General features: G+C 39.7%; 1 protein-coding gene across 1 annotated transcript in view; it reads right to left on the reverse strand.

Annotated features, from left to right (window-relative positions):
• Positions 1-18,438, reverse strand: part of SEL1L2 (SEL1L2 adaptor subunit of SYVN1 ubiquitin ligase) — a gene marked incomplete at both ends in the record, with an annotated part of 91,829 nt that overhangs the window by 33,837 nt on the left and 39,554 nt on the right. Inside the window, 2 exons of the mRNA XM_081255186.1 lie at positions 5,807-5,969; positions 9,954-10,056. Coding sequence (XP_081111312.1) covers positions 5,807-5,969; positions 9,954-10,056 — 266 coding nt within the window. The remainder of the gene's footprint in view (positions 1-5,806; positions 5,970-9,953; positions 10,057-18,438) is intronic.

Raw genomic sequence — 18,438 nt, forward strand, 5'->3', positions numbered from 1 at the left:
TACGCGGGCCTCTCACTGTTGTGGCCTCTCTCGTTGTGGAGCACAGGCTCCGGACGCGCAGGCTCAATGGCCATGGCTCACAGGCCCAGCCGCTCCATGGCATGTGGGATCTTCCCGGACCAGGGCACGAACCCGTGTCCCCTGCATCGGCAGGCGGACTCTCAACTACTGCGCCACCAGGGAAGCCCGAGCTTGTATTATAAGATGCTTTCACCAACAGTGTATCATTTTGTGCAGAGCCTACCATACTTTTTGGCCTGATCCTCTTGGAGAAAATTGTGAGGTTGTGAAGTTGTGTAGTGGATTGTGTGGGAGTTAATTTCCATTCTGTGATTGGGATGGAGAGCTTTCTCTGTATAAAGCTCATTCTATAAAGGGCTAAAACCATGATTTTCCCAGCCTCAAATAATCAACTCAAAGAGAATGCTTCCTCTCTCTTTAGCAGAAAAATAACAATGGATGATCTTGAATTAATTATCTGGAGGGCTTAACTTTTTTTTTCCCCACTGCTTAAAGCGTGGCAGGCACTAGAGGAGGACAAATGATGTTATGGGCTGTCATGTAGTAAATATGCCAATTATAGTCAGGGCTGTCCTGTTTCTTTACACTTAGGCATTGTTACCTAACAACTTTACAGTAGTCAGTTTTTGGTCTTTGGTCTTTTCTGAGATAAGGCTGAGGTGAAATGAAATGGATTATAGAATGATTAAATCTTTTTTAATTAATTAATTTTATTTTTGGCTGTGTTGGGTCTTTGTTGCTGCACGCGGGCTTTTCTGTAGTTGCGGCGAGCGGGGGCTACTCTTTGTTGCGGTGCGTGGGCTTCTCATTGCGGTGGCCTCTCTTGTTGCGGAGCATGGGCTCTAGGTGCGCGGGCTTCAGTAGTTGTGGCACGTGGGCTCAGTAGTTGTGGCTCGCAGGCTCTAGAGCTCAGGCTCAGTAGTTGTGGTGCATGGGCTTAGTTGCTTCGCGGCACGTGAGATCTTCCTGGACCAGGGCTTGAACCCGTGTCCCCTGCATTGGCAGGTGGATTCATAACCACTGTGCCACCAGGGAAGCCCTAGAATGATTCAATCTTAATCCAGAAAAAAATGCTGTGAGTTGAAGAGAAGCTACACTATAGTGATGACATCAATGATACTTGCAGTGGTTTTAAAAGGTCAAGCTCGGGCCTCCCTGGTGGCGCAGTGGTTGAGAGTCCGCCTGCCGATGCAGGGGATACGGGTTCGTGCCCCGGTCCGGGAGGATCCCATATGCCGCGGAGCGGCTGGGCCCGTGAGCCATGGCCGCTGAGCCTGCGCATCCGGAGCCTGTGCTCCGCAACGGGAGAGGCCACAACAGTGAGAGGCCCGCATACCGCAAAAAAAAAAAAAAAAAAAAAAAAAGGTCAAGCTCTGCAAATTAGATTTGTTTATAAGACTCTGAACTCAACCATTGTGCTGTGTTGTAGTCACTGGGATTTGAATGGAAAGAGTTAAGTGTAGAGGATATTTTAGTATATTTCAAAGCAAATTACTCAGGTTCCATAATAACAACTTAAAAATTAAATGTTCCTCCTTTTTCTCTTTATATAAGGAATTATTAAAAGAGAAAAAAGGTTAAGCATTTAATTATTATAATTGTTGTACGGGGCTTGAAAGCATCTGTGGTCATTACTTTGAGCTCAAATTGCATGCCAAACAGAAGTGTGAATCAACCCTGATGGAAAACTCAGATCCTTTTTGCACCCTTAATACAAAAAGATGATTAACATCAAAAAGAAATGCTCTACACAGGTAATCCTAGAATTATCAAAGTGAGTATTTGATACTAAAAACGATTTTTTTTTCAGTAGTAGCACAGTGCTAATAATCATTGTGGTGATTAAGTTAATTTTAAGGTGATACAATGTGAATGATCCATTTCTTTTTTTTTAATTTTTGAATTTTATTTTATTTATTCTTTTATACAGCAGGTTCTTATTAGTTATCCATTTATGATCCATTTCTTGATTCTCAAAGCAAATGAGGTTTAAACCCTACCTCCTTGTTTGGCAAATTAACAGACAAATTTTCTATTGAAACAGTTCATCAGTATCAAGAAAAGAATGAGTCTTTCTAAATCTGAATCTCTGCTACCTTAAATGAGGATCAGAGAAATAAAAAATACATAATTTATCTACCTCCAGCTGGTATACTACAATATCTTATGACATCCTCTAAAATATGGCTTATTTTTGTTTGCTCTTTCTTCAGTTTTCACCATTTTCATGAATACTACACCATTAGTGAATAGTTTTCATTATTTGGAAGGTACAGATTCTTTGCAAATCAATTCAATGGAGTCTGTTCACAATCTTATTTGCTTTTATTGCCCTTATTGGGATTTCTTTTAGTTTATTTGGATTTTTTGTGAGATGAACCATTCAAGGTGCATGAAAAGAAATAAGTATGCCTCTTTTCCTCTATCCAGCTTTCCTTTTATACATAGCCTGAAACTGCATTTCTTCCCCCACCCCCTCAATGCCTGCATGAATCTGAGAGCATATCTTTTTTGTTTTCTTTGTTAAATCAGGTCTCTACTAGCCCTCTGGCACTCCAGGCTTCTCCCATCTATATAACATTTCACTATTTCCGATTGTTCTTCTCCTTTTCCCCCAGAGATAGGTGTCTTCATTCTCAGTTTCTCTCTATCTTTATGTCTATCTCTCTCCCTCTCTTTCATTATCATTCTCCGTATACATTTCAGCTTCTTCAGCCACATTTCTGTTGCTACGTTGTTCTCGCAGTTCCCAGCAATATTTCCTACCAGTGCGGCTGGATTCCTGTATCAGGCTGGCACAAACAGCCTGAGAAGAAAGGTGGTCACCTGGCCAGTCCTGTTAAAGAGCTGTGATCAATATGGCACGTGGCCAGCCTTGTCGCAGCAACCAGCCATCGAACAAAGCATTGTTTGTACCACGGAATATCTTTAATTGTTCTTTGTACAAGGAGATAAATCAACTGCAAGAGGACTTGCTATCAGAAACAGATTTTCCTATAGTGATGACAGGGATGATAGTTAATTTCAGAATAGAATCCAGCTGTAGCACTGGAACAGGGTCCTGTAAGCTCCCTGCCCATCCAGATAACACTTTGGCTGCAAGATCACGGGGAGCTGAAGGGAGGAGGGGGAAGTCCAAGTGAAGAATACGGGTGTTCAGGTTGTCAGGAAGAGCATAAGAGGAGCTTGGGGCAGAGACTTTTTCCAACCACTGTTGTAGCATTTCAATATACAGTGTGGCTGAATTTTGCATATCAGGTCAATGTCAGCCTTTCAGGTGATAAGTCTGTCCTCACCCGCATTTTGTCCTCTTGTCCTCCTGAGACCAAACACACATAAATAGACAGGAGGTCTGGGACCATGCGATAGAACTATTCTAACTAGAGTATGTGGAGTGAAACTCTGATTTCAGCTTTAAAATCCATATGTTTTATGTACCAATTATGTTAATTTGGAATTTTTTTTTCTGAGAGTAGTACTTTGACCCTTGCATCAAATACTTTATTCAAATATAGACAAATCCTTCATGTTGCCCGTATCCAATATTCTAGACTGGGAGCAAATGTTGCTTCTTCCTTGAAGCCTTCCCTACCTGCCTCAGGCAAAACCAGTCAGACCCTTTTCTGTGCCTAAAGCACTTTATACACACCTTAACTCTAGGCCACCTAAATTATGCTAAAATTATTTGTTTATATTTCAGATTGGCCCATGAGGACTTTGGCCTATTAATCTTTTTCTCCCCATCAACAGGATTATGTGTGGTACATAGTAAGTGTCCAAGAAACAACTGTTGACTTAATTAATTAATTAATATACCCACTAACAAATAAAGCACATATTCAGTAGTTTAGAAAGGAATTAGGTGACATTATTTGTTGTGGTGGTCATGATGGTAACATTTGGTCTGTTTTGGAACTTTATATTTTTGATTAACCAAATATGGGATATATTCACAGGGAAAGATATCTGTGATATATTATTGAGTAAAGAGCAGATTAGGAAACAGCAATTAAAGTATGTCTCATTTTTGTAAAAATTTTTCTACATACTTATAGGAAAAATTCTAGAAGAATAATAGTAAGAGTAATACTTGCATTTATACCTTTTATGATGAATGATTATAAAGTTCCAGGTATGGAATTAAGTGCCTTCACACATTATTTTAATCCTCACAACTCCATTAATTCATTCATCATGAATTAATTCAGCATTCAGCTAATATTTTTTTGTCCCAGGCACTGCACTAAATTTTTAGAGACATACCAGTGAACCAGAGAGACATAGAACCTGGTGTTTTATCATTATCCTAACTCTACAGGTGAAAATTAGAGAGGTTACCCCACCCATTAGAGTTCTTCTCGTCCAACTTCTGGTTCAAATAAATATGCAGACTCACAAGACTCCCACAGGCTATACATGCCACCAGTTTCTTCAGGTAGATGTAGCACAGGAATCACAGTTTGCCAGCAGGGCAGCATCAGGCCTCCTTTCTGTGGGAGTCCTTGCAGCAGGTCACATAGTCCTCCAGCAGCCCTCATCTTTGGTCCCTCAGATGACTCAGACACAAGGGGATGAGATCCACATTGGATGGTGCAACAGGCACCCTGACATAAAAGCCTCATATTCCCCCTGTAACAACTCCATAGGCATAGTGTCCAGGATCCCGGTAAGAATCATCACCACCATCAGGTATTATAGTTCATGACAGTTTCTCCCAGTCCAAAGGTAGCTTACCAAGTAGAGGTCATTTCAACAATAAGCAATACTACCTAGAAACATAGTTAACATTTCACTCCTATCACACTACCAGGGAAACAGAAGTAGAGAGTGAACCAAAGGTCAAATTCTCATGCAGATGAAGGGGAAAGGGTTTTGTTAAGTAGTTATCCAATAAGCAAGTGGTAGAGTGCATTTGAACTTAGATCTGCCTGACTCCAAAGCTTAGCTTGTACACTTTACTGGATGGAAACAAAAATGATCTATGGGAAACGCTTTTAGACAACTTTTAGTGTCTTCCTCATAATTTCTGAATTCCCCGGTTTTTCTTGTAATCAGCATAAATTATTTTTGTGATCAGAAAGAAATGTTTTCATAGAGAAGACCAGCAACATGAAAACATACTTTTGCTATAGCATTAAGTGAAAGCAGCCAGAAACAAAACGATACATCATAATCATAATACATGTGATTATGATGATGTTTTTAAAAAGAAAGGAAGAAGCCAAACAGAAATACAAAGCAGTCCTAACAGTAGTTGAGTCAGGATGGTTGGCTTGTGAAGGGCTTTTTTTTTTTTTTTTCTGTTTTCCAGATTTTCTATGAAACGCTTATGTTATTCTTAGAATAAAATGAAATACACATATTAAAATAGAAAAGGAAATATATATAGCTTATAAAATACTTGAAGTGTAAAAACCAGGCATCCTAAGGTAGGAGATTTAGTTCCATATTTCTTTGCATAGGTGAATATATTTTATATAAAAGTTAACTATGTTAGGGGTTCAGAGTTCTCACATTATTTCAAAACACACACATGGACATGGATGGTGGGAAGGTGGATTAGAGAGCAGCTCTGTTCCATTCCTGAAAGTCACTCAAGAGCTAGAAGAATTTGCCCCAGGCTCCTGCTCGTTCCTGCCCTGATGGAACATTACACTCAATGCACTACAGTAACTTTCCTAGGCCTGGGCTCATGCAGTAGAGGCTCAGCTCCTCTCACATGTTATTTGCCTATAATTATTTCAGGATGTAGCTATTTAAAGTTTAATTTTCTTTCAAAACTCACGTTTTGGGCTTTATATGATCCTTCTTTAGCCAAGGACTCGTATAATTGGATAGCTGCTGTTATGTTTTGCATGCCAAAATTTCCAAATAGCAAAGCATCAGCCATTTTCTCCATAGCTTTCAAGTTTCCCATGTCAGATGCTTTAGCAAAGAGTTTGTAGGCTCTGTTTGAAGAATATGGAGTTAGAAGTGTGATTATCAAAAATGAAAATTGCTGCTCCCTCCTTCTTACTGCTTCTCTCTAACAAGTAGGACCTGGTTGATGTTGCTACTAACAATACAGTTTGGCTAAAGTCCATTACATTTCTAGACCAGTAGATTTTTTTCAGCCCTAGGTCAGTCTAAGATTATAATTTCAAATATATCTGACAAATAATGAAGCTGCTGAAAAGTAGAAATATTTAGGCTATATCATGCTTCAAGCTTATAGACCAAGTAAAGTGAAAAATTGGGGCACTTGTCTTAAAACAGTGAACTCTCCCATGGCAACTCCCATTAATTATGAGTATTTGATTTATAAAATGAACTGTGAGATACATAACAATATAATCAAAATCAATTAAAAATAATCAAAACTGGAATGTCATCTTGGAAGTTACTATCATGAGAACAGTTCCTTTATATTCCAAAATAAATTTCTAAAACAGAACATATTATTCAGCACAGCAAAGACAGACTGTGTGGGAAAACAATAACCAAACAAAACCTTAATGGTTTTTAGGGCTCTAGAGTCTGAATGCCTGGGTTCAAATCCTGGCTCTACCACTAATTTAGTTTGAGAGCTTCGGGCAAGTTACTTAACTTCTCTGTGCCTCTCTCATCTATGGAATGGGGATAATAAGAGCACTTACTTCATAGTGTTGCTGGGAAGATTCAATGAGATAATCCATGTGAAGTGCCTGGCATACTGCCTGATACAGAGTAAGCACTCAATAAATCTAGCTATTATTATTACTAGGACTGTTGCATAGATTCTAAAGTTTTATAGCATGGTACTTTTTCTCCTATAATTAGTGGGTAAATCACATAAAGTTTAGTGATTACCAATATAGATGCCAGAGGATTGACTCACAGTGCATTTCATGAGTCCTTGTCAGAAGTCACCGGGACCTGATCTGTGTAGCAAGTAATGATGGAGAGACTTGCAAGGTCAAAACTTGTGTTGGAGACAGAGAGTGCTTTGGGGATTTATTTTTACTCTTATAACTTCCTTTTTGGTAGCAGTAAGATCAGTCAAGCCTGTGACCTTGACTCAAATACAGGAACAAACACACAAATCTACCACAGCTTCCAATTCAGAAGGATCAGGAGACTCAGCTTTATATACCCCTACCCATGCTGATGCTAGAATAAGCTGCTCTTGGTCAAAAGCTGGAGCAGAACAGAATGGGCCAAAAAGGCCAGGATGAGTGACATCCAGGTACGCATTAGGGTCCTGGATGGCAAACAGAGAGTAGACCCCAGTGGGACAAAAAGAAGCCAGGAGATCAAGCAAGAAATTAGCCATGGTCAAAGCAAGCAGAGGTTCTGGGGACCAGAAAGCAAATAATAAAACAGAAGGTCTCAAAGGTCAATGAATTCAAATGTCTGGCATCAAGGGATGGGCATGGCAACAGGATACAGACTCCTGGGAGCTCTTCTGTTGCATGGCTTGCTGCTGCAACCACATAGTCTGCTGGGACTAGAAGGGCACCGACATGGTCCAGGGCAGAGAAACCTGAGATGGGTTACAGGGGCCAGCAGTATATCCAGTCGCTGGTCCCAGGGGGCAGCAAAAGTTTGCAAAACCAACCCCTCTAGGTGTCTTTGATTCTGAGGGAGGGGTGGGTACTTAGGTCCCCTGTCAGGAAAGTCCAAGGTGATATATGGAATACCAGAAGCAGGGCCAAGGGCAGGAGAAAGGTGTTGGTAAAGTTTGTGGGATTAAGATCTGGACTGCAATCACCAAGAGTGAAAAAGTAGGAGAAACTGGGCTGCAGGGGCAGATCTCCAAATGAAAGTTCAGTTAGGTATCTGGATTGTCTCTAAAGGATCTGGCATTGGATGCTTGGTTGGGTGCTGGGGAAGGAGGAGGCTAAATGCATCTCTAGGACACATCAGAAACTTGGTGTGGGGCAGCAGCTTATCTTCACAGCTTCTTCACTGATGGGGAGTAATTCTTAATGACCGTTAACCCGGGATGTCATAGAGGTTTCTTGACTCCTTCAGACAAGTTTGTGTTTCCCTGACATATGCTTGCTTAACATCTGTACTTCTAACAGCACTGACTTGTTCAACAATTTTCCTTTCCTATATATGAAGAGACTGAATAAATGAATTAGACCAAGATGTGGGTGTGGATGAGCCAAAAATTCTACTAGCCCCTCTAACTTATGCTACACTCATCTGAGAAGCAGTGAAGCAAGGAGGGGGTAGGGTAGAAGATGAATAGGAGGGATATGATTCCTCTTTGGTCTGACCAGAATCTTAAAGATGGCTATATTAGATGTAACTGGCTTAAGTGGAGAGCAGACCATCCTGAAAACTGAAGGAATTTCACCCATCTTGCCCACAAACTCCTAGGGTCTTTTGTTATGAACATATTTGGTTTCAGGTCTCCACTGCTACACATGCTGAAGGGTCAGGAGACTCAGATTCATGTACCCTCTCATGTATCTATGCTGCTACAGAAATAAGCTGTTCTTCTCGGATTCTTGGGCAAGGACTGGAGCAGGATAGACTGGGAAAGAATAACCTGAGATTGAATGACACCATGTAGGCATGAAGGTTCCTGCACTGCTGGATGGTCCTGCACTTTTGCCCTATAAAGAGCTTCTAATTTAACTTTCCCTAGAGAGAGGACCAAATCCCTTACTTCCTTCTTCTTGTCACTTTGGAAAAATCAGAATCTTTTTGACCTTCCGTTTCCTCCTCCATAATTTGGGGATAATAATTTATGTCTTACAGTATCATTGTGAGCAATGAGTAATATCCCACACATAAATGCCTACAACATTAACACAAAGAAGGACCTTGAAAAATGGACGTTGTGACGTTTTTATAACCAGGTTCACACTTGAGTGCCCCACCCCCACCCTCATCCTCTACACTCTTAGGCTCTTCTCAAAGGCTTTGAGTTTTCAGAAAGAATTCATGGACTCTGCGGCTGCCTGCCTCGGGCTGGTTACCACAGCTCTGGGATGCTTCCCGTGGGGTTGGTATGCCTAATTTGTGTGAAAACAAAAGAAGTCTCCTTGTCGGGGGTTCAGAGTCCATTCTTTCTGTTATGGTTCAAGACACACTTGCCTTCTCTTCCACACCTTCCACTTACCATTTAGAGGACTAGAGATAAAAATAACAAACACTTGTCTCCTTATTACTAAGGACATTGTTCTAAGAGCTTGATTGCATTATCCAGGGCACGAAGCAGTTAAGTAACTTGCTCAGGATCACACAAGTAATGGCAGAGCCAGAGTGTGATCCCAAGGTTTTAACTAGAGACTTGATAGGACCTCAAGTTGTGCCCCTCTCCTGGGGGGAGAAGATATTTCTGCCTCCCATTTAGACAAAGTAGGCAAGTGAAAAGAGAAACAATGGACATGGTGTGAGACCATGTGGCCATGGCTTGGTCACCTCCCAGCTGTGCATTTGTGATCACCTCACTTTTAACATCCTTGAATCTCTATTCTCAACTTTTTAAAGGGGGAAAAATGAAACTCTTCTTAACTCATAAGTCTGTTCTGGGGATAAAATGGTGTCACATGCACGAAAGTGCTCTGAAAACCATAAAGTGATGTACAAATGCTGTTAGGCAGAATAAAGCATTCTAAAACAATAACTTCTCTAATTCAAATAATACATGTTTTATTTCATTTGAATCAATTAAAGCCAAAACAGAATATTTTTGCCTGAATGCTCAGATCAGTGCCTTCATTCTGCCTTTCATTTAATGTGTAGGGACCGCAATTTCACACATAGTCCTTCCATTTGTAGGCTGGATAATTTGTAGGATTCTTTAAACACCATTTGATCCTTTTAAAAACAAAAGCTTACAGGCAAATATGCTTACTTGTTATACCAATAAGCTTTTAATGACAAATTAGATTTTGGATTACTCCTTTTTCTCAACATGGAAATTGAACTTGGCTTAAGTAGCTGGATGGACTTACTCTGCTGTTTGTTTTCGGCTTTTAGACTGCTGGAGGATCTTGATGCCCATCTTAAAAAGCTGGTCTCCTTCATCTGTGAAAATATTCTTTGTTTGCTTTTTTACTGTATATGGAACAACAAGGACAAATAACATTATTTTTGTGTTTATATTTTAAAAATAATGTGCTGGAATATTAGTTTGGGGTTCTCTCTCATTTTCTAACCTCTGCATTTCAAGATCACCTCACCTTTGGTCAGATGGTAGAAGCTGCCTACAAAAGTACTCTCTTCCTCTATTTTGTGAAGGGTCTTGGAGGGTAGAGGAGACAGACAGATGTTTCTGATGGTAGGAGGGAGAGAGGTGTTCCCAGTCTGGGAAGAGGGTACAAAGTCCTACAAGCAGAAGACAGGAAGCAAGGCCTCTAAGGGAAGGGGTTGCCTGGTGTATTCTACAGGCTGGATCTTAGACACCAGGCTCTCAGCTCTCAGATCCCTTGTCTGAACCTTAAGATTTCATGAGCAATGGGCATCTCCAAGATGACCATTGTGTACCTAGGATTGGAGGAGAGAATCTCCCTGAAAATTTTGCTCTACCCAAGGCTCCCTCCTCCTCCCCAGAACCTTTCTCAGACTTTTCTAGCCTGAGAACTGTTGAGGATGAGCATCAGGAATAAGGGGGCAGAGTACGTGTGCCAAGACACACTTTGGACCTTGGAGAAGACACACAGAGAGAGTATCAATAATAATTTGCCTTGTGGGATGGAGACTCAGAGTACATTTTATAGTATTTAAGGAAAATAAAGAAACAGGAATTTACCTGCTACAATAATAATATTTTAAAACATTTATATAACAATTCACAATTTTCAAAACATATCACCAGTTTACAGATGGGGAAAGCTGGTTAGAAGGAGAGTCTGCTTTAGAGACCCCACCCCAACACACACACACACACACACACAACCCTCCATAGTATCACAGTGCCTCTTGAAGTCAATTATGACATTCACTGAAACCTCTGATTAGGTGAACCACATCTGAAGTCATTTTATTTTATTTTTATTTTTAAGTTTTTTAACACCTTTACTGGAGTATAATTGCTTTACAATGGTTTGTTAGTTTCTGCTTTATAACAAAGTGAATCAGCTATATATATACATATGTCCCCATATCTCCTCCCTCTTGTGGCTCCTTCCCACCCTCCCTATCCCACCCCTCTAGGTGGTCACAAAGCACCGAGCTGATCTCCCTGTGCTATGTGGCTGCTTCCCACTAGCTATCTATTTTACATTTGGTAGTATATATAAGTCCATGCCAGTCTCTCACTTTCGTCCCAGCTTACCCTTCCCCCTCCCTGTGTCCTCAAGTCCATTCTCTACGTCTGTGTCTTTATTCCTGTCCTGCCCCTAGGTTCTTCAGAACCTTTTTTTTTTTTTTTTTGGATTCCATATATATGTGTTAGCATACAATATTTGATTTCTCTTTCTGACTTACTTCACTCTGTACGACAGACTCTAGGTCCATCCACCTCACTATAAATAACTCAATTTCATTTCTTTTTATGGCTGAGTAATATTCCATTGTATATATGTGCCACATCTTTATCCATTCATCTGTTGATGGACACTTAGGTTGCTTCCATGTCCTGGCTATTGTAAATAGAGCTGCAGTGAACATTGTGGTACATGACTCTTTTTGAATTATGGTTTTCTCAGGGTATATGCCCAGTAGTGGGACTGCTGGGTCATATGGTAGTTCTATTTTTAGTTTTTTAAGGAACCCCCATACTATTCTCCATAGTGGCTGTATCAATTTACATTCCCACCAATAGTGCAAGAGTGTTCCCTTTTCTCCACACCCTCTCCAGCATTTATTGTTTCTAGATTTTTTGATGATGGCCATTCTGTCTGGTGTGAGGTGATACCTCATTGTAGTTTTGATTTGCATTTCTCTAATGATTAGTGATGTTGAGCATTCTTTCATGTGTTTGTCGGCAATCTGTATATCTTTGGAGAAATGTCTATTTAGCTCTTCTGCACATTTTTGGATTGGGGTTGTTTGTTTTTTTGATATTGAGTTGCATAAGCTGCTTGTAAATTTTGGAGGTTAATCCTTTGTCAGTTGCTTCATTTGCAAATATTTTCTCCCATTCTGAGGGTTCTCTTTTTGTCTTGTTTATGGTTTCCTTTGCTGTGCAAAAGCTTTGAAGTTTCATTATGTCCCATTTGTTTATTTTTGTTTTTATTTCCATTTCTCTAGGAAGTGGGTCAAAAAGGATCTTGCTGTGATGTATGTCATAGAGTGTTCTGTCTATGTTTCCCTCTATGAGTTTTATAGTGTCTGGCCTTACATTTAGGTCTTTAATCCATTTTGAGTTTATTTTTGTGTATGGTGCTAAGGAGTGTTCTAATTTCATTCTTTTATAGGTACCTGTCCAGTTTTCCCAGCACCACTTATTGAACAGGCTGCCTTTTCTCCATTGTATATTCTTGCCTCTTTTATCAAAAATAAGGTGACCATATGTGCGTGGGTTTATCTCTGGGCTTTCTATCCTGTTCCTTTGATCTATATTTCTATTTTTGTGCCAGTACCATACTGTCTGGCACCGTAGCTTTGTAGTATAGTCTGAAGTCCAGGAGCCTGATTCCTCCAGCTCCATTTTTCTTTCTGAAGATTGCTGAAGTCATTTTAAAGGAGAGGCATTCTGGGATTTGATGCCTCATTAACAAGACAACAAAGAACTTTTAAAGTGGTTCTTGTTTTTCTTCTTCCTGACATCAGAGTTGTCCACTTTCTTTTGCAAATTAAAAAAAAAAACCCTGGGGGCTTCCCTGGGGGCGCAGTGGTTGAGAGTCCGCCTGCCGATGCAGGGGACACGGGTTCGTGCCCCGGTCCAGGAAGATCCCACATGCCGCGGAGTGGCTAGGCCTGTGAACCATGGCCGTTGAGCCTGCGCGTGGGGAGCCTGTGCTCCACAACGGGAGAGGCCACAGCAGTGAGAGGTCCGCGTACTGCAAAAAAAAACAAACAAACAAAAAAACAAAAAAACCCAAACACAAAAAACTTAAAAGCCAGTTTACAATTATTTTGAATGCTTCAAGTTATCCAATCAATTTAGTAACACCGGACAAGTTTTGTGTCTATTTTCTGCTTTGGGTTGTACATTACCTATACTTATGATTAAAGAGGAAAAGTAATGGGAAAAATCTACTCATCTGTGTTTGGAATAGCAATTGCTCTTATTAACATGCTTTCAAAGAGTGAGAATAAATTTTGAAAGGTTGACTCTGCATCCATATACATATGAGAAATGATTTTACCACTACAGATTTCTAACCATGGCTTTTACCTTTACGTGTAATTTTCTTTTTGCTTTTCCAAATGTATCAAAATACAAGTTTTCTTTAACACAGGAGGGCTCAATTATCAGAAAAAGTTATCTTGACAACACTTTGATTTTCTTTTTATGGTTTAATGATTTCCAGATTTGGGGAAAATTACAGTCAGGAAATGATTCGTGCATTTGAGGAGACCATTCTGAAGTTGATGCAAAGAACCTTCATGACTCTGGAGTCCTTTGAACGGCCAACTGTTTTGTACTGGTAGGGGCTCTAAGGTGACTAGCTAGAAGTGGTGCAGATGAGCATCAGGAATAAAAGGGCGAATAGGTGTGCCAGAGAAGTATTTAAGGCAGCAGTAATTGTGGAAAGTGCTCCAACTAGATGAATTTGTATTTCAGTGTTTGTCAGACATATAATTTGTAGAGAGGTCTAGACACTTTATTACTTCTGCAGTCTTATTATCATTACTCCCTATCTAACTTGGGGACTGTTATGGGCTGAATTGTGTCCTTCAAAATTCATATATTGAAGTCCCAACCCCCAGTACCTCAGAATGTAGCCTTATTTGGAGATGAGGTCTTTAAAGTAGTGATTAAATGAGGCCATTAGGGTGGGGCCCTAATCCAATACGACAGGTGTCCTTATAAGCAAAAGAAACACCAGGAGCATGCGGGCACAGAAAAAAGATCATGTAAGGACACATTGAGAAGGTGACCCTTTGTAAGCCAAGGAAAGAAGCCTTAGAATGAAACCAACCCTGAAACACCTTGATCATGGACTTCCAGCCTCCAGAACTGTGAGAAAATAAATTTCTGCTGTGTAAGCCACCTTGCCTATGGTATTTTGTTTTGGCAGCCATAGCAAACTAATACTGATGCCAACTCCAGATCACAAGGAAAACAAGCTGTCCCTTCTCCCTGTGAGAAAGGATGCACCCAAACTCAGTTTCTGATCAGATCAGTGGCTACCTTCTAAAAGCAAGAGGGACTGAAATTTCCTATGGCCCCCCAAGGTCTCCAGGTGCTGGACATCTGACTTTCCCAGGCAGCTGGATGCCCAAGTAGCTCACCTCTGACAAGGTCACTTTCTCATGATTGTACTCAAAGTACAGTGTAGTAGATAGACCTTGCATGTGTCCAGAAATACCTGGACCCAGATTACCTTTCTGTGAGATGGTGGGAGAAATGGGAATCTATGCCTTCTCCTGCTCATACTTCAGTTGTAAAATTCTCTAATCAAGTCTATTTCTTAATTCCTGTCACTTGTCATTGTGGAATTCATACAGAATCCTCTTGTTCATAATGACTAGAAGCAAATCTTTAGAACAAAAGTGGCCCACTTGCCTGTTTCAGATATTAATGAGAAGAAGGAAAGCTGGAGACAACTTGTTCTCTGTCATTCATACGTTTACTCGTTCATTTAATAGGTATGAACTGATACTCACCATGTGTTAGACACGATGCTAGATATTGTGCCTTAGCCTGGTGGAGACAAACATGTTTACCAAAAATTACAAGGCCATGTGGTAGGCACTACATAAGAAGGCACTGTGGGAGTGAAGGAGGCTTCTTTGTTTGTAAGCAACAGAAACCCAATCTGATTGACTTAAGCCAAAGGAACTTATTAGGAGGTTCATAGACTCAATGGGGTTGATCAGGAATCAAAGTATCTCTGGAAGCAGAGGCAGACATTGCTACTGGGATGGACTAGAATCCAATCCTTTTAGGACCTTCCTCTCTCTGTTGAGGAAGACTCCATGATGAATCTGATGGGTCTAGCAGGGAAAACAAGGCTTCTCATTACCTTCCTATAAAAATGTATCCATTGGGGAAGACCTAATTCCTCAGAGGAAATTGGGATGGTGAGAGGGGTAAAATGGATGATGGGAAGCCCACAAACAGCAAATGCCCACCCACTTCATGCCCCTTACTCTGGCTTTGTGAAATAAAGAAATCTTCACAGATGAAATGGCACTTTAGATAGTTCTTAAAACGTAGGTAGGAATTTGTCAGGCCAAGAAGATGAAACTGGTGTTCCATTTGGAGGAAACAGTCTATGCAAATGAACTGGGGGGGGCAGTGTATCTTGAAGAATGAGAGCTTGAGTGTCACGGCTGGTCATGCAGTCAAAGCTGGCTACGGAAGTAAGTGATACTGAGGAGAGTGGACAGAGGGGTGAAGAAGGAGAGGGAGGAGGGAACTGAGGTCATTGTGAAGGTGAAGGCAGGCTTGGTAGGAGAAAGAGAGAGAATAGAAGTGGCAGGAAGATGGTTCTGACCAGAGACAATTGTTTTGGAGTTTCAATAGAGACGAAATTGATTGGAGTCAAGGAGGTCCAGCAAGTAAAGCAAGGTCTTTCAACATATATATTTAACCCTCCAAGTGCTGGTGGCCTATAGCCATTGGCTGATTGATGTAGGAGTAAAAAAGCCCAGCCCCCTTGCCTATGTGAAGGGGGCAATCCTCCAGGGCAATTTGTCCTTCAAAGCCCTAAACTTCTGAAACTCTATCTTTGCTCAGCTCCTTCCCTTGCCCTAGCCTGCATTCCTCACTTTCTTGTATGTTTCACCAGAAAATCTAGAACTTTAGCACTTAAATTTAAGTATATAAATACCATCAATATTATCTAGAAAAATAAAAGGAAAAAGAATAATAAATTCATTATTTTGAATCTCAAATTATAGTTACATTGTGAACCACATAAAGGATCACTGAGAGTTAAAACAATGTCTTGACATTGAGAGTTAAAGGAGATGAATGTCTTTTAGTCTGACTAAAAGTCAGGTGCTTTCACCATTAAAATGATGCAAAAAGATAAAATGGGAAAATCTTTGCCCTGCAGAAAATCTTGCCTCCACAGACACTGCATCTATCTAATTTTAATTGTCTTTAATATAAACCAACTTCAGTTTCTGATTTTCTGAATAATGCATCAGAAGAGCTCCTCACATTTGCCCTTAATGTCTGCTAGAAAGATACAATCTAAGATAAGAGGGAGAATAACGATCCATTTCTAAAAATAACATTCCATCCAAGAAAGAATGACTCAGCAGAGTTTAGTCAGATAAAGATGTGATCAATTCAAATACACTTGAATAGAACACAGATATTCACAACAGTCAAGTTTATTCATTCTGTCCCCAGATTATTGTCCTCAGATATCAATACCTCCAGTGGTATTTCTTAGAAATGGTAGACAAATTATCAGTAGAAAAAAAATTTTTTTCTCTTTAAGTATCTATTAAGCAAAGCTTGAAATAAGAGGGATTCTGACAGATATAATTCACAATCTAAAACTCTTAATTTAGCAGAAAGAAATATGGGTTATAAAACAAGTGAAGAATCAAAAATAATATATATCTATATAGTTATAAATAGGAGCTAATATTTATAAAGCACTTGGGTCCCAGGTAATTTTCTCACTGACTGTAAAAGGAAGGTGCTATATCATTCCCATTTTACAGATGAGGTGATGTAGGCACAGAGAGGTTAAGTAACCTACCCAAGGTCATATAGCTGGTACCCAGTAGACAAGGATTCAAATCTAGGCAGTCTGACTCCAGAGTCTGTGCTCATATTACTTCTTAGAGCTACACAATATGCAGACTCATGTGTTAAATGCAAAGTTACTATCAAATGATGAAAACTAGGTCCTAAATATATTTTAAAAATAAATTTATTGTAATTTGTTATAAATATTTTAAAGTTGTTTATTTATAGTAATACTTCATTTATCTGACATTAAACATGAAATATTTTAAACATATAAAAAAAATCCAGAAAATGAAACACACTATAACCTTCCCCCCTCACACACACAGTTTAACAGATGGTGACATTTTGCCTTGTTTGTTTTAGGTATCAACTCTAAGGAAACAGAATGTCCAGAAACACCCAAGCCTCCTCCCAGCATCCTTTCTCCTTGTTCCCTCTTCAGAGGGGTTATTGTCCTGAAGTTGCTATGTAGCTATTTTACTACATATATATACCCAATATTATTTCTATACTTTATATAAATAGCATCATATTGTATATACTTTTGCAACTAGGTTTTTCACTTTTTTTTTTTTTTTTTTGCGGTATGCGGGCCTCTCACTGTTGTGGCCTCTTCCGTTGCGGAGCACAGGCTCCGGACGCACAGGCTCAGCAGCCATGGCTCACGGGCCTAGCTGCTCTGTGGCATGTGGGATCTTCCTGGACCGGGGCACAAACTCGTGTCCCATGCATTGGCAGGTGGACTCTCAACCACTGTGCCACCAGGGAAGCTCTGTTGGAAGATTTTTAATCACAGTTTCAATTTCATTACTTGTGATTGGTCTGTTCATATTTTCTATTTCTTCCTGGTTAAGTCTTGGAAGGTTATACCTTTCTAAGAATTTCTCCATTTCTTCCAGGTTGTCCATTTTATTGGCACAGAGTTGCTTGTAGTAGTCTCTTATAATCCTTTGTATTTCTGCAGTGTCTGTTGTGATTTATCCTTTTTCATTTCTAATTTTATTGATTTGCATCCTCTGCCTTTTTTTCTTGATGGGTCTGGCTAAGGGTTTATCAGTTTTGTTTATCTTCTCAAAGAACCAGTTTTAGTTTTATTGATCTTTGCTATTGTTTTCATTTTTATTTCATTTATTTCTGCTCTGATCTTTATGATTTCTTTCCTTCTACTGACTTTGGGTTTTCTTTGTTCTTCTTTCTCTAGTTGTTTTAATTGTAGGGTTAGATTGTTTATTTTAGATTTTTCTTTTTTCTTGAGGTGAGACTTAATTGCTATAAACTTCCCTCTTAGAACTGCTTTTGCTGCATCCCATAGGTTTTCGGTCACTGTGTTTTCATTGTCATTTGTTTCTATGTATTTTTAAAATTTCTTCTTTGATTTCTTCAGTGATCTCTTGGTTATTTAGTAGGGCGCTGTTTACCCTCCATGTGTTTGTGTTTTTTTACAGTTTTTTCCTGTAATTGATTTCCAATCTCATAGCATTGTGGTCAGAAAAGATGCTTGATACGATTTCAATTTTCTTAAGTTTTCTGAGGCTTGATTTGTGACCCAAGATGTGATCAATCCTGGAGAATGTTCCATGAGCACTTGAGAAGAAAATGTATTCTGCCACTTCTGGGTGGAATATTCTATAAATATCAATTAAATGTATGTGGTCTATTGTGTCATTTAA

Source organism: Mesoplodon bidens (genome assembly GCF_964165515.1).
Source record: "Mesoplodon bidens genome assembly, chromosome: 15".
NCBI lineage: Eukaryota > Metazoa > Chordata > Mammalia > Artiodactyla > Ziphiidae > Mesoplodon > Mesoplodon bidens.